Source organism: Myiozetetes cayanensis, unplaced genomic scaffold (assembly GCF_022539395.1).
Source record: "Myiozetetes cayanensis isolate MyiCay16 unplaced genomic scaffold, myiCay2020 scf7, whole genome shotgun sequence".
NCBI lineage: Eukaryota > Metazoa > Chordata > Aves > Passeriformes > Tyrannidae > Myiozetetes > Myiozetetes cayanensis.
In genome coordinates, this window is record NW_026087964.1 from 36,453,099 (window position 1) to 36,467,621 (window position 14,523).

At 35.9% G+C, this 14,523-nt stretch overlaps 1 protein-coding gene across 3 annotated transcripts in view; it reads right to left on the minus strand.

Annotated features, from left to right (window-relative positions):
- Positions 1-2,998: 2,998 nt before the first annotated feature.
- Positions 2,999-14,523, minus strand: part of TLL1 (tolloid like 1) — a 130,850-nt gene continuing 119,325 nt past the window's right edge. For all 3 annotated transcript variants that reach the window (XM_050338287.1, XM_050338288.1, XM_050338289.1), the window contains 3 exons: positions 11,256-11,469; positions 5,943-6,193; positions 2,999-5,013 (listed from right to left, as the gene is read on the minus strand). In XM_050338287.1, coding sequence (XP_050194244.1) covers positions 4,879-5,013; positions 5,943-6,193; positions 11,256-11,469 — 600 coding nt within the window. In that variant the 3' untranslated portion in view covers positions 2,999-4,878. The remainder of the gene's footprint in view (positions 5,014-5,942; positions 6,194-11,255; positions 11,470-14,523) is intronic.

Here is a 14,523-nt window from a genome sequence, read left to right on the forward strand (position 1 = left end):
GCTAACAAGGAATAACTTGCAAAGTGCATTTTCCATTGTTCTTTTTGTTTTAATCAGACTTTTATCCTGATCCCATGAAATAACATTATTAAACAGTTGCCTATTATTTTGATTAATTGAATTAGATCACGTGGAATAACATTAAAATGTTGTCCCAAGTATTCAGCTTAGAGTAGGAAAACTTGGGAGTACTAGAGGGGAAAAAAACCTGAACCTATAGCCCAGTGTTTCTCCCTCTCACAAACAGGTAGTTACTCTGGATATATATTATTAAGGACCAAAGCAAGTAGTTTCTTAGGCTGTCTTCAGTTCTCTGCTTGAAAAATTCACTAACCAATGTAATTAATCATCTAACTGTTCCTTCAGGTAAGTGAAAGCAATACAGTACAAAGCATTTTTAAAGAATGTGAAGCATGCATTGAAAAAATAATATATCAACAACAGTGTTGACTTTGGAGACTGTATTTTTTTAATGTAATGTAGTTGTATCTGTAGTATCTTTATATTTTGCTTTTACAGGCAATTTGTTTTGGCTCCTCTTTCTTTTTTAGAACCATCATTTAATAATGGAATCATAATCATCAATGATAAAATCAAAATAAGAGCAAGTCCTTTGATAAGGCTGTGTCAATCTGTATGATCATGTGTTAATGTGATATAAACTACCTTCTCCTATTATTCATTTGAACCCAATTTAAGACCTGAAGTCAAAGGAAAATTCCTCTCTGGTTACCAGCCAGGTCTATATTAAGACTGAATACTTTCCTGAAATTATATACCCATACCAGGTCCCTAAACTCTGAGATCTGCAAATTTTGCCAGAACATAACCATTTAATTATAAAAGAAAGTTCCATTGTGCCTCAACAGTGACCACACTCTATGGTGCTGCAGCACACAGCCTGTGAGGTGAGGTCAACAACAATTTCCTCTGTTATAAAAAATAAGGTGTGCCACTTGCATCCCTGAAAACATAGCAAAATTGCAAACCTGATTCCCCAGCTGGATAAAGCTTTCACCCAATCAATCTAATTTTTACAGTGGTTCAAAAGCCATCTGCTTTAAAAGAAAAAGTAATGTTGCAATACTGTGTTAAGGATCTGATCTGGCTCTCAACCATGCTTAGGTCAACTCGCTGTTTCATGGGTCTCATAGCTAGGCAAGATTACTCAAATATGTTGTAGACTTGAAGAAAAGGCCAGCAATGAACAGAATATCTGCCATGTGTGCACCTACTTTGCTTTATTCACTTCAGCTTGACCTTCACAGCTTCTATGTAAGGCAACCATTTTAACTGGCTTTCACTCATGATTTTTGTTTTTTTTTTTTTACTTTTTGTCTCTTTTTTTTTCTTTTAAAAACAGAAGGAAAGCCTCTCACATGCATACCTTCCATCTTATCTGAGCATGATACTGATCACAGAATATGGTCTGCTGCAGACAAATTCTCCAAGAGCCAGTCAGCCACACAAAACCAGCATATTCAATATAACACCCTATGCTGAATTTAACAGCATTAAAGAATAAGACTCAGCACATGCCAGAAGCTCTTCAAGTAGCTGAGAAGACAACTTTGCTCTATGCTACAGGAAAAGTAATTTAAATCCATCAGTTTTGCCACAGTCAAAAAAGTTTATGTCAAATAGGGAGCAGAATAAGTGAGTATCATCTTCTCTCTGCTAGGAATGTTACCAGTAAATGCACTGTAACTAGGTCTCAAAGCTAGAATTGAATTTTGTTTGTTTTTTGTTGACTGCTGAACAAAAGGCAAGATCTTTAATGGATATGTTGTGAACAAATTTCTGTATTTCAAAGTGGGTTTTTTTGGTTAACCCACAATGCTTTTCACTATTTCAAAAATCAAAATATTTTTTTTTCATTTCTTTTATTGTTAGCCTATTTACAAGGCATACTTCCTTAAGTGAGGAGTTCATTACATATGTCATTTTCATTACATTAGGAAAAACCTCCTAAGACTTGTAAATAGCTGTTTCTAATAGCATCTGATAGCACCATGAGGCACAGACTAGGATCATGGCCAATGCAAAGATATGATCCACGTGGTCCGTTTATCATCAAGATAATCATTTAAGGACACCTTTTGCATTTTCACCACTCTTAAGCAAATGGGATCTACAAAGGAATAAACAATCAGAGAAATAAAATCAAACTTTGTATTCAAAAACATGGCAACTACTCTCTTACGGGTTCTACACATTCCACGTGGAATAATACCAGACGTGCAGTCCTCAAAAACAGTACTTTGATATGACTGTAAAGAATCACCTTCCACAGGGTTTTGGAAACACACTCTATGTTCTCCTCAGCTTACCCAGTCTAACCTCTTCTCCATCCACTCCAGTTGCACTATTTAACCTGGGAAAGTGGGATTTATACAGAGACCTGTATGAATCAACAACAACAAAAAATCCCTTCAAAAAAAACAATGATCTTGGTTCAACCATATGGTTGTTAAAGTAACCCTGAGGGGAATAAGAAAACCAAATTTAGAGATAAGGAAGACTTAAAATATTTTGTTCAGCAAACAGAAGAGAGATAATATTAAGGGGGAGACTGGAACAGAAAAGTGGAAAAAAGCACGGAAACTCACTTTTGCTCTCAGCCTCAGCCTTTCCCAACTCTTTTTGACAAACCATGCCAGGGAGAGACTGCTTCCATTGCTGCTTGCTTTTCCTGTAAGAAGTTTAAACATTGGAATTCCACCCAGCCGATAAATTATGTAACAATGTTAAGAATACATATTTTATTTTTTTAAACTATAGTAAAATCTCTGCCGAATTTTGTAGTAAAAGACCTTGGAGAAAATGTTTGTGGTTCATTTCCTGTGCAAACATGGTGAAAAATGAATGAAAAAGACAGTGGAGCAGCATTAAAAAAATACATAAATGATTAAATTTTTGAACATCACACCCATCAGTTGTCTAAAAAGGAAAACATATATGAGAAGTAACAGTGCTGTAAAACAACCAAAGACACATATACAGACATTTGGGTTTTATTTTTATAAAAAGTTCAGATTTATTAGTGCCAATGTATGTTCATAGTAAGGAAACAAAAACTAAGCTAATCTGAGTAGCAACTTACATCAAAGGATATCAAAATAATATTTCTTGTAAGTGAAACATAATACTTCATTTAAACCTGATTCTTGCCAACTAGAAGTCCTTGTTATCTGTCTATGAAGCCTTTAAAGAAAAGTTGCTACAGTCAAACAGGGTCCTGATAGAACTTGGCACATAAAGAAACAATTCCGTTTTCACCCATACAATACCTCTCACTCCCCTGGAGCACTCATTCATACAATACTTACATAATGCATATACATTATGACTAAAGTCATGTATGGCCTAAAGCACATAGAATATCTCAGTTCTAAACGCAACATGTCTCTACAACAAAAGCAGGTCACTGTATTTACAGCAGATGATCTTGCTCTGAAGATGGGGCTTTTGCTTGAAGATCCTTTTGTTAATGTACTTTAAGATGACCGAGTTGTCCAATTATTTATCAAATTAGAGGTGTATCTACAGGAAGATCTGTCTGATCGTGTGCAAGGATTCTAAGGCAATAGTAGTAGTTGTTCCACAGGAATAGCGCTGCCATTGCAACCCACTTTCCCTCGGAGCAGTAAAGCCTTCCTTTTCCAGATGCAGCCAGGTATAGTGAGACATTCATGATCTGCAAACTGTTGGCTCAAAAGTCTAAAACTTCTTGGTTTGTTTTTGTTTTTAATGTTCATGGAATAGCACCATAGGAATTCACTCTCGATATCAAACTAATCCTGGGTCTGTTGTTCTATTTTGCTTGTTTAACCATCACGGATATACTTACTCTCAGAAAAAAACCCTGTCTTTGGGAAACTTTCCTCTTGGATACTATTACAGCTTCATGTCTGAGTAGCTAAACCAGGCATATAGCTCATTCACAAAAAGGTTTGAAGAAATAAAGCTTAGCAGTATTTTCAAATGTACTGCTGAAAACAAATTCAGTAGGAGGAGTTCCAGATGATCCTTGATTATTTCTCTTTTGCATGGATATTGATTTTGATTCAGGACAGGTCTTCAACTCAGTCTCTTTCTATATTCAGTGCAAAATAAGAGCACATCATCAGAGATAGCTTACTTAACCAGTAAACCAAGCATTTTCAGATGCTTAACTCTTCAAATTCAGTCAACCAGTGATTGATCACTAGGGATGACTGATGTAACAGTTCAGACTTCTCAGTTATTAGTAAAACAAAATACTCTATAGATCAGTTATGTTTCAGAAGTAGGATTTTCCAGTTTAAAACACTGATAACCTGATATGACAGATGAATTTGTAAAAAATACAGAACAATGAGGGAAGACCTTCCCATTTCATATCTTCTTTCAAGTCCTTGTACACACTCTATGCAGGATACAAAGTCAAAGCAACTAGATAGGAGGACAGTATTCTGAGTGTGTGACCTAAAAGAACTTTTTTTTCCTCCCAGACACCACACAATTGTCAGAAGGAGGAACAGTCTACAGGGTCACTTCCCTTGAATGCAACTGATTGAATCTGCACGCAGTTCTGGCAAACGTCGAACCATTAACAAAAGCTTTTATATTCTCCCTGCACGCACAGTCCTTTCACAAGCTCTGCAGAGACAGTCAAGTATGGAGCCTGAACATCATCATCTTGACTATTCCACTGGGATAGGTGATTTTGTTCTTATATTTTATTTAAGTCTCTGGTCTTGTAAGTCGGCAATTCAATTGAACTTATATTAAACATTTGTGCTAATAACTTCAATTAAAAAAAAAGACACGCCCTCCTTCTTTTTACTGTGCGTTCTTACTTTCACACTCTCCTTTTCTGACAGAGAGGTTCTTGTGTTATTTTTTGGTGTGCACACTATCTGGATATTTTATACTTCTGTATCGTATATGAAATCCTTTCTTGTTGATTGTATCATCAGTGTGAAAGTGAAGTAGAAGAGCTTCTCCAGCTGAGTAAATTTCTTCTGGTGGCTAAAATAAATTAATAAGAAAATAATTTACCTCTCCACTCTGTGTATTTATCCCCCTCATTCACATGTTTTTCTTACGCATATTTCTCTTTTCCTGATATGCATCATTGTGTAATTCCACTGTGTCTTCCATGATGCTATCTGACATCATCAGACAGAATACTTCTATCTTATTCAGTTCTCCGTTATAGGCTAGGAATTTATTTATCTAGGTAAAGGGTATATGTATGAAAGTGTGCTTGCACTGGCACATGTATAAAGAATTGATGAGGACTTGTGGGATCATTGCACCAGCTTTCACAATGAAAGTCTAAAAGGAGAAATAGGACAAAGTCTTTTCACGATGTCACCTGGCAAATTTCTCTATGTCTCACAGTTAAAACATGTCAGAGATGCATATAGGATTTCAGGGTTTTCTTAAGATCCACATTAATCACCAGTTTAAGAGTACTTTTTATCCCTAAAATCAGACTTAAGTAGTAGATACTATACTATAATATATACTATAAATACTTCCCAACCACCCCTCCCACTGTTAAATATGGCTTCTTCATTCAAACTGAAAGAATTTTGATGTGATACTTTCCAACCCTGAAAAAGCTGCTACATGTTTTTGGGGTGCTGAGAAACACTCCACTGCCAGCTACCTAAAGCTTAACATAACATTACAATACTTTGCTCAAAAATAGGTAAGAATATTTATTGTTGAAAATATTTCAAGGGACTGACTGTACTACAAGCCTGTAAATTTATATTAAAAAAAACCAAACAAAAACCAAAACAACCAAAACCTGAAGCAGATAATCTAGATCCTTCATTATAAGGTGTCATAAACTGTACCTCATCCCTTCTTGACCCTTTCCTTCCTCTTCCTTTCTTGCTCTTTTTGTCATACAAATAAAAGAAAACGTTTTATACCTGGTTACTTACCCCAGATCCACAAAATCGACCGAGTCTCACTGCTGCCTTATCATGACCATCAAAGAGTTCCACATAATCGTAACCACAGTCTGCCTCTTCTTCAACCTCGAAAGTCTGAAACATTAACTCAACCCGATAGCCACGCTCTGCCACCAGGAGCCAGTCGCAGTCTGCCTGAACTGGATAGTTGTTGTCACCAAACTGAGCATGTGAGTACAGATCTTTGGGCTTGGTTTCAGCTTTCAACCGACCACCACACTCTAAAGAGATGGAAAAAAAGGCAAAGAAGCTTATGCAGTGCAAATTAGAGTTTTCTCTTTATAGATGCCCAGTCTCATTCAGGCTGAGTGCGTTATAATGCCACAAGCAGGTTAATCAAACAAGCTGAGAGTGAAATACTAGCCAGTAGAAATACAAAGCCATAGTTCTGAGTTTTTCTTACATAAATTATTTCATAACTAGAGAGACTTCAACATAGTGCATAATTATCAAGTGAAAGACAAAGACAGGGAACACCACAGCTAAAAGGAATGTGGTTGAAGCAGTATGGCAGTCTTTGAGTAGGCATTGAGAAGTGCCTGTGGCCAGCAAGACAGGTGCTGTAAGTAGGGCATCCACATTTCAGTGATGACACTTCCACATATATTAACGACACTTATTGCAAGTGACACAGGAGGATCAGCTCTAGCACACATGTAGTCAGCAATTAAGTGCAAAAATCTCATGTTTCACGGGAATGTCAGCTTTAACCATACTGTGGCACCTGGAAAGCAAGCTCAATTTGAAGCACCACTGCCAAGTTTGCTACCTTGTTTGCTGTGTAGTTCATGATCATGAACAGGCCTCTCCCTGCAAAAGACTGTGGCTGGGAGAAAGCTGCTACTACCAGAGAAGGTCTTGTAACTGAAAGCCTGCTCTTAAGTCAAGCCTTTGGCAGGAAATCTTTGCCTTCTGCCAAAACCATTATTTCAGCATAAATCTCTATTTGTACACAGTTGCAAAAGGGATGTGGGGCTTTAGAACTTGTTTATAACTGCTCAAAGACTTCATAATTTAAATATGATTCAGCTTTACTGTATAGTTGAATAAGCTGTTCAAATACAGTCAAATAAATTTAGTCAGTTTGCTGGAGAACAAAAACTGCTGAAAATGCACTGAGCAAAAAAACTAAAAATAAATACAGTAGTTAGGAATTTACTCTTTCTAACTATCTTTAGGAGCTACAATTTAAACTAATCTATCCAAATGCAGCCAGTGAATTCAGTTTCTACAGTAACTTAAATATATAGCAACCAAAAAGAGATGGAAAATTGTACTTAAAGGAAAAGATACATTGTTTATTATGGTTCCAAAAGATGGGTGGAGGCTTTTTCATTTTACAAGTAGGAAGATTTCAATGCAAACAGAGTAATTCAGTCTTGGTTTCTCATCAAGAACACATCATCTCTTACAGCACCCAAAAAGCATCAAGTGCAAATGAGTTTGAACAAAAATCTGAGATTCACAAGTTTGGATTTAATTTTTATAAGTAAATTAACAGATAATTCTACCTGCATTTTGATCAAAGGTAGATATTATTGATTGATCATTTTATAATAACCTGAAACAAACTGCAATATTCAAACATTTCTAAGCTTTGATGAAGAGACAATGAATTCGACTTGTGTCATTGACTCTACTAACACTAAACACATAATGCTTGATGTGACAAGTCACATTTTAGCTGGGAACTAATAATGGTAATTACCAAATCCTGTTATTTTTTTAAAAGTGTGGGGGTTTTATTAATAAGGAAATTAAGAAATCAAACTAGGAAATATAAACTACTTAAGTAATACATTATGCATGACCTGTTGTTTAATCTGAAATTTCAGGTTTTTTTGCTTTTAAAGAACAGATGGGAACACATGATAAAAATTTGTCAAATAAGATAGTTTAAACAGTTATTTCTCATAGATATTCTAATATACTGGGTTTTTTCCCTATCCTTCATTTTATGTACTTACTTCCTTGTTGGGGGGGAAAGGGGGTGAGGGTGTTTTGGGTTTTTTTTTTCGTTTGGTTTTGGGTGTATTTTTTATTTACTGGACTGTTGCCAATATTAGAAACATCCCTCTGCCTCAGACACCAAACAGCTGCTACAGAGAAAATGTTTAATTAACTGTATTTTTCCCCTCTTCTTGCAACAGTGGACAGCAGCTTTAAGAAAAATTGTAGTCATACTGACAACCACAGAAAATGGTAATTCCCATTTCCCTGCCTTTCTCTCATGGACTATAGCCTCATATTTTAGAATAAAGTATTGATTTTAGAAACTACACAGTGCAGAACTGCATTAGGATGTGTGGGACAGGCACAGAACAGAGCAGTGCCACACACCACCGCTTGCTTAGCCTGGGTACCAGAACTAACCTAACTGCACTACACATCATGTTTTCCACGCACAGGTGTGGCTGCTCTGCTGTAGGCACAATGTATGCATCTGACTGTAAAGAAATGTGTCCAACTTTTAAAATTCTTAAGTTTCAGGTGAAAGATTTTTTCTAGATCAGTTAAGGAGCAAAAATCCTCTCTTGTTTCCTGACCTTTCTAAGGACTTTTAGGCTTCTTACAGACATAAGAGAAAAATCAAGCACTAGTGTCCTGAATGTTTAACAAGCCAGACAGATGGGAAAAGCTTAAACCCACACCATCTGAACTAGTGAAATAAGATGATAAATGTGATTCAGCACTGCCATACTGAATTATTATAGTTATTTTGGAAACAACACAGACTCCTTAAACTGAGTGACATCTGAGATGCCCAAATTCATCTGAGATATCCTCCCAGCATTGCCAGATAGATATAGGACCTACAGCAGATCTGCAACCTCCTGCAGCAGTGGCTGGAGGCCAGGCATCATAAATGATGCTGTCCAGAAGGGAACTAGATGCCTGTGTTAGGGCAAACAGATCACTCCCTGAGCAATGATGTTTAATGTTCTGTCAGGAGCATTTTTATTAATTCCTCCTGGATGGGTTATACCTTTTCTGAGAGGGGAAAATATGACAGAATCTCTTTCTAAAACTATGTTGCACTTTCAAAACAGCATTTTTAAAGTTTTCTCCACTCAGGGAAGCCTTTCTATCCAATCTAGTTTTTGAAACTTTACTTCATGTGCTGCCACATTTTTATCCCATTTTCTGAAATATTAAATGGAAATTTTGAAATTGGATAGTACTTCAAGTGAAACAGTGCTTCAAAAGGGAGCTCAATATCAACAGCATCTACTAGAGTAAGAGACCATTAAACCATGAAGATGCCAGCAATACAGGAAGAGAGACATCTCTGGGCATAGCATCCGGTTACTCTTTTACTGTTGTTATGTCGTACCAGTCTTTTTATTGAGTGAGTTCTGCCAACAGGTCAAAAGTGAAGGCAGCAGCTTCCTCAGCACTCCCTGCCTGTCTGCAGAGCTACGCAGGATCAAACAACCTCGTTTTATTGCCCACCATCAATTATTATTTGCTAGAAAAGATAGACTAAGGGAATACAATCCACTGTCCATCCACTTGTTAGGCGTCTATTCATTCACATGCATCCATAGCACCGAGGTAAAATTCTCACAGAGAATCAGTATTTGGCTGAACACTGCAGGAAAAGACTGAAAGATCTGAACTGTCTCTCATTTAAATGCTACCTCCAAATACATGCTGGTGGTGCATGTTTGTCTGAGGCAGTAGTCTGTGCAACCACAACTCACAGAAATAAATGTCCTCTCTTAAGGAGACAAACTTCATAATTTTTTACAACATACTTAAAAACTGGGTAGATTTTATCCTTCACTGTTTCTCAGAAAAGCACTGTTGTGTCTATTAAGGTACATAAAACTCAGCAAGTCCTAAAGTAATTCACAATCTTTAGAAGTCAGGAGTATACATCTGAACTTCTTTCCCATGCTGACTGCTCCAATTCTGCAAACTAAGTGAGTAGAATAAACGAGACAGTAGTTTTACAACACCAGATTCTAACAAGAGTTTGGACCTTTAACTATATACCCTGAGGTAATTAAAAAAATATTAATTATTACCACTTTTATCTAATTTTGCACATGAGGGTTACTGCAGTAGGGAAGGCAAAACAAGCCATGCTTGTAAAAGAGGATTTTCCACGAGAAAAACAAATTGAATTACAGGTAGCTAAGTTTTTCACTTTAAAGGTCCAGATCATAAGAGTGAAGAGTTCATGTATTGTTGTTTACTGTTTTTCTCTGAAAGGGAAATTATATTACTAAAGTTTAAAAATTATTTGTAACAAGCCAGAAGGGAAAAAAAAAAAGGAGAGAAAATGCCACTATTGATATATAGGGATTTGTTAGCTGAGCGTTACACACCAACTTGATGAATATTCTGGGTGATATCAAATTACACTAAAAATTAGTAGTCATCTTGGTTACTCTCTTCTGTTAATAATTGTTACCTGTCATTAAACCTTATCTAGTAGTACAGATATCTATGAAATATTTTCTGCATTAATATTTAATGCCAAATACTGGATGAATAAGAATGAACTTTGAAAAGTAAAGACAGACATTATGGTTGAAGATGAAAACAAAGGCCAAAAAGGCCAAATCCTCTCATCTTACAACAGGCACGGGAAGTTCAGAGATTCAGCACTAGGGGCCACTGTCAGCCAAGCAACGTTGGGGAAAGAAATGTACACACTGAAAATGTCCGAAGAACTCTATTAATGCAATTGTAAACCACTACTTCCAATTTCAGCGATTTCTCTCAAAGAAGAAAATTAAACTTTAAATATGAAGAATATTATATTCTAAGGGTCCTAAGAAAGTTTCAGTATTGTTTTTTTCTTATTCTTCTTCAACTTGTCTTTGCTTTTTAGTACTACAGGAAATAGCCGTTTACACAAACCCCAGATTTTTGTTTAAGTTAGAACAGGGAAGTAATGGAGGTGCATCACATGTCCCAGTTAAGTGTTGCCATTACAAATACAGTGAAAAGCTACCAAATCTTTTAGGAACTCACGTTACGAATCCTAAGGAAAATCTCTTTCATTTTTTAATCAGACTTTGTTTCAAAATCTTTTAATTGCTTACCTATGAGAGAGAGAGAGAGACAGGGAGAAAGAGACATCTAAAATATTAGAGAATATTTTCTGCAATCTCAGACTTTTCCTACTGTGCTTAAGGTTTCATTAGATTCAGCTGTAACACTGTCTTATCTGTGAACTCATCCCATTTCTATAGAAGAAGTATCTATCTGAATATCCTCCACTAAAGAACAAAGGGCAAGTTATTAGTAAAGCACATCCCGATTTCTGACCTGTAGAGTGTGTTGCTTGGAAGCCTTTTCTTTGAACTGATGCATCAGAAATAAAGCGGAGAAACATTTTGTTTCCAGTAGCAATAAGAGGATCTGGTATCTTATTGCCACATAAGCGCCCCAGGATTGGTGATTTTTCACTTTCACCATCAAATACTTCCAAGTGGTCATAAGCACATTCTTGATGTTGTTCTATTTCAAATTCATTGAACGTCTAGGAGAAAAAGAAAGTAGAATTATTCACTGTGCTACTGCATTTATTGTGTTCACATGGTACATATGTTAGTCTGCTTTAGAATACAAAGATATAGTTAAGATGACAGATTTAACATTACTGCCTCTACAAGACTGTAGTTTGAGTAACATAGTGATCTTGAGAAAGTGGAATAACAGTTAAGACAGTGAACTTCAAGAGTGCATCATCCTTCATATAGAAAGGCATTAGAATCTTTATAGCCAACCAATATCTTTAAGAGAACAATAAATCTAGAATACAGTGGCCTTTCTATTGAAATTGCACTGTTTGTAGGATTATTCCAAATTTCACACAACATTCAAAACAGCAAAAAGTCAAAAATTACTGTTTCTTTCCATAGTTGAGGATCAATTGAAACATCTGCAAAACATAATGACCTCCATCCCTGTTTATTAAAACTTACATTACACTGCAACTAAAGCCTTTGAGAATGACATTTCCACATGAAGGGAAAGTTATATTTTCTATATACATGGAAGTTATATTCTCTAATCTATTATATAGAAATCTATTTTTTTTATTATTACAACATTAACAATATTTCAGGCTGTGCCCTTCATGCTCAGGTCACCTTTTGCTAGCAAAAGCATTGTGAAAAATAACAAACTTATGTTGGTTATTTATTAGAAAAAACTTCAGGCATTCCCAAAAAGTGTATGCCAGACCTGACAGAAACCGTTAACACACACACACAACTAAAACCTCCTTAGAAACAGAAGGGTGTCTTCCAAGAATAGACTGATTTGAACAAATTTATTTCAAGGGGACATTAAGAGTTTTCAAATAAGATTTTTTGAACAGGGCTAAAGCTCAAGAGGAAACCCCAAACACTGAAAAGAAATATGCATATACCTCTTTGTAAATTTTCAGAGTAACCTACAATTTAGGGGGAAATTCAGTATCTATTTTTTTCATTAAAATAGCATAAAAACCACTGAGTATAAATTCTCTTGTGAGTAGTCATATAGGTGACTGTTTATTTAAAAAACAAACAAACAAACAAACCCACAAAAAGTTTAAGAAAAATACTTAAAAGGCATAAAACCGATCAAATACTGAGCAAATATCATAATTAAGCATTCGCTCTGGGATACCAAAGCAAATGACTTACCAAACGCCTTGTGGAATCCAGACAGTGTGAAATGTGATGGTAATTTATATTAACAGCTGACCTAAAGAGCTAACACAACACTTTTTGCCCAAAGAACTGCAATGTTCAGAATAAAACTTTGTTTTGTGAAGAGCTGCATGATGCAGTGAATGCAGGCCAATTTCACAGGAGAGTTCTGGGTTTTACATTAAGGGACTGAAACTGCAGAGGCAATGAAAACAGCTATACAGCAGTCCCTCCTGCTGCTCTTAAATTGTGGTCAGCCATCCTACTTTTATGACATCAAGTATATGTTGTCATTTACACCTAAATAAAATATGGTTAATTAAAAACCTAGAAAGCTAAGAGACTAACTCTCACTAAGAGAGTTATACATAGTATTGAGTCAAGTCAACCTGGACTCACTGGGAGAAAGACGTAATCCAAGAGCACCCTGCGGAGCCTCATTTTCTTTTAGAGGAAAATAAGATCAGTTTTATTCACTTATCAGCATTAAAAAAACCCAAACAAAACAACCACTCTACAGGAAGCACATCTCACCATGACCTGTAAGACACACCTGTTATTTTTAATATTTTACTTCTCACTGGGATTCCTAAGCATGCACAAACACAGGTCATGTTATATTGTGTTGCACAAAGTTGACCACAAAACAGTCCTAAATCTTGTTGTGAGTATAGTAACTGATTCTAGCAATTGCAAAGAGAATCAAAGGAATTTTGTTTTTTAAAGGAAAATTAGATCATAATATCCATAGTCTTTTTAAAGCTCAAAATGCTTGGTATTTTAGAACACTCAAAGAGAGTCTCCATTTCTTACACAATCAGTCATTTCCTAGTAGGTTTGAAAGAGAACTGACACAAACTTCCCTTAAACATAACTGCATAGCTGCTGTCAACAGACTTCACAAATGATCTAATACAGTTGTTAATATAATTAAAAATTACACCCTGTCTTCCTGGGACAAATACTTTTGAATTCCTACCCCACCATTACTACAGTCCCCATTTTAATTGTGTCCTTAGTGGGAATGGTGTTCAGAAATGTTACATGTAGCTTCTGAACATCGAGCCCTTTCTATCTATACCACTCAGCTGAGTAGGTATGTTGGTGGCATTTATGGATAGCTGCCTGAATGGGACACTTAAGTCTATCTCTTATAAACATCCGGCAGATTAGGTTGTGAAAATTGGTCTTTCTGCTACATACATTTTCAAAACCATCTTTATCTACATGTTTCATTTAAAACTTCTGAAGTGTATATCTATTTTTTCATAGGCTTCTTAATTGCACCAAATGTTTAACTTTAGCCTGTTCAGGAAGAGACTTTCCAATGGTTATCAGAGTGAGAGCAATCACAATAAAATATTAGTTTCTTTACAAACATCCCTCTCAAAAAAGCAAGTACAATCCCACAATTCATGTGGTTTGTTACCATGAAAAAATCAATTCTCTCCTTGTTCAATTTGAACAAATAACCTATGACAAGTAAAATTAAATACACTGTGAAAGTCCAAGAAAAAGTACTGAATGTGGAATTATGGTTAATAACATACAATACCAATACAATAATATTATTGATATGGCACCTTGCCGTACTACACAATTTAAAGATATACACACAGAACTTGGTAGTTGACCTTACCAGCTTGCACAGAAGAGCTGATCTCAAAATCCAAATTGTTGAGATATTTTTGAAAATTCTACCTGAATGTTGAAATTTTGCCTGCTGAGGTTGTAAGTACAGGAAAAGCTTTTACAGCAACATACCCATACTATGCCTGGTTGGCTTTGGTTTATTCAGCCAGAATGCTTGCTCAGAAGTAGCAGTAGGAAGGCTGCCTGAATCAAAAACCTATTTTTCACCCTTGGAATGGATAGGGAATGCACATCACTCATTT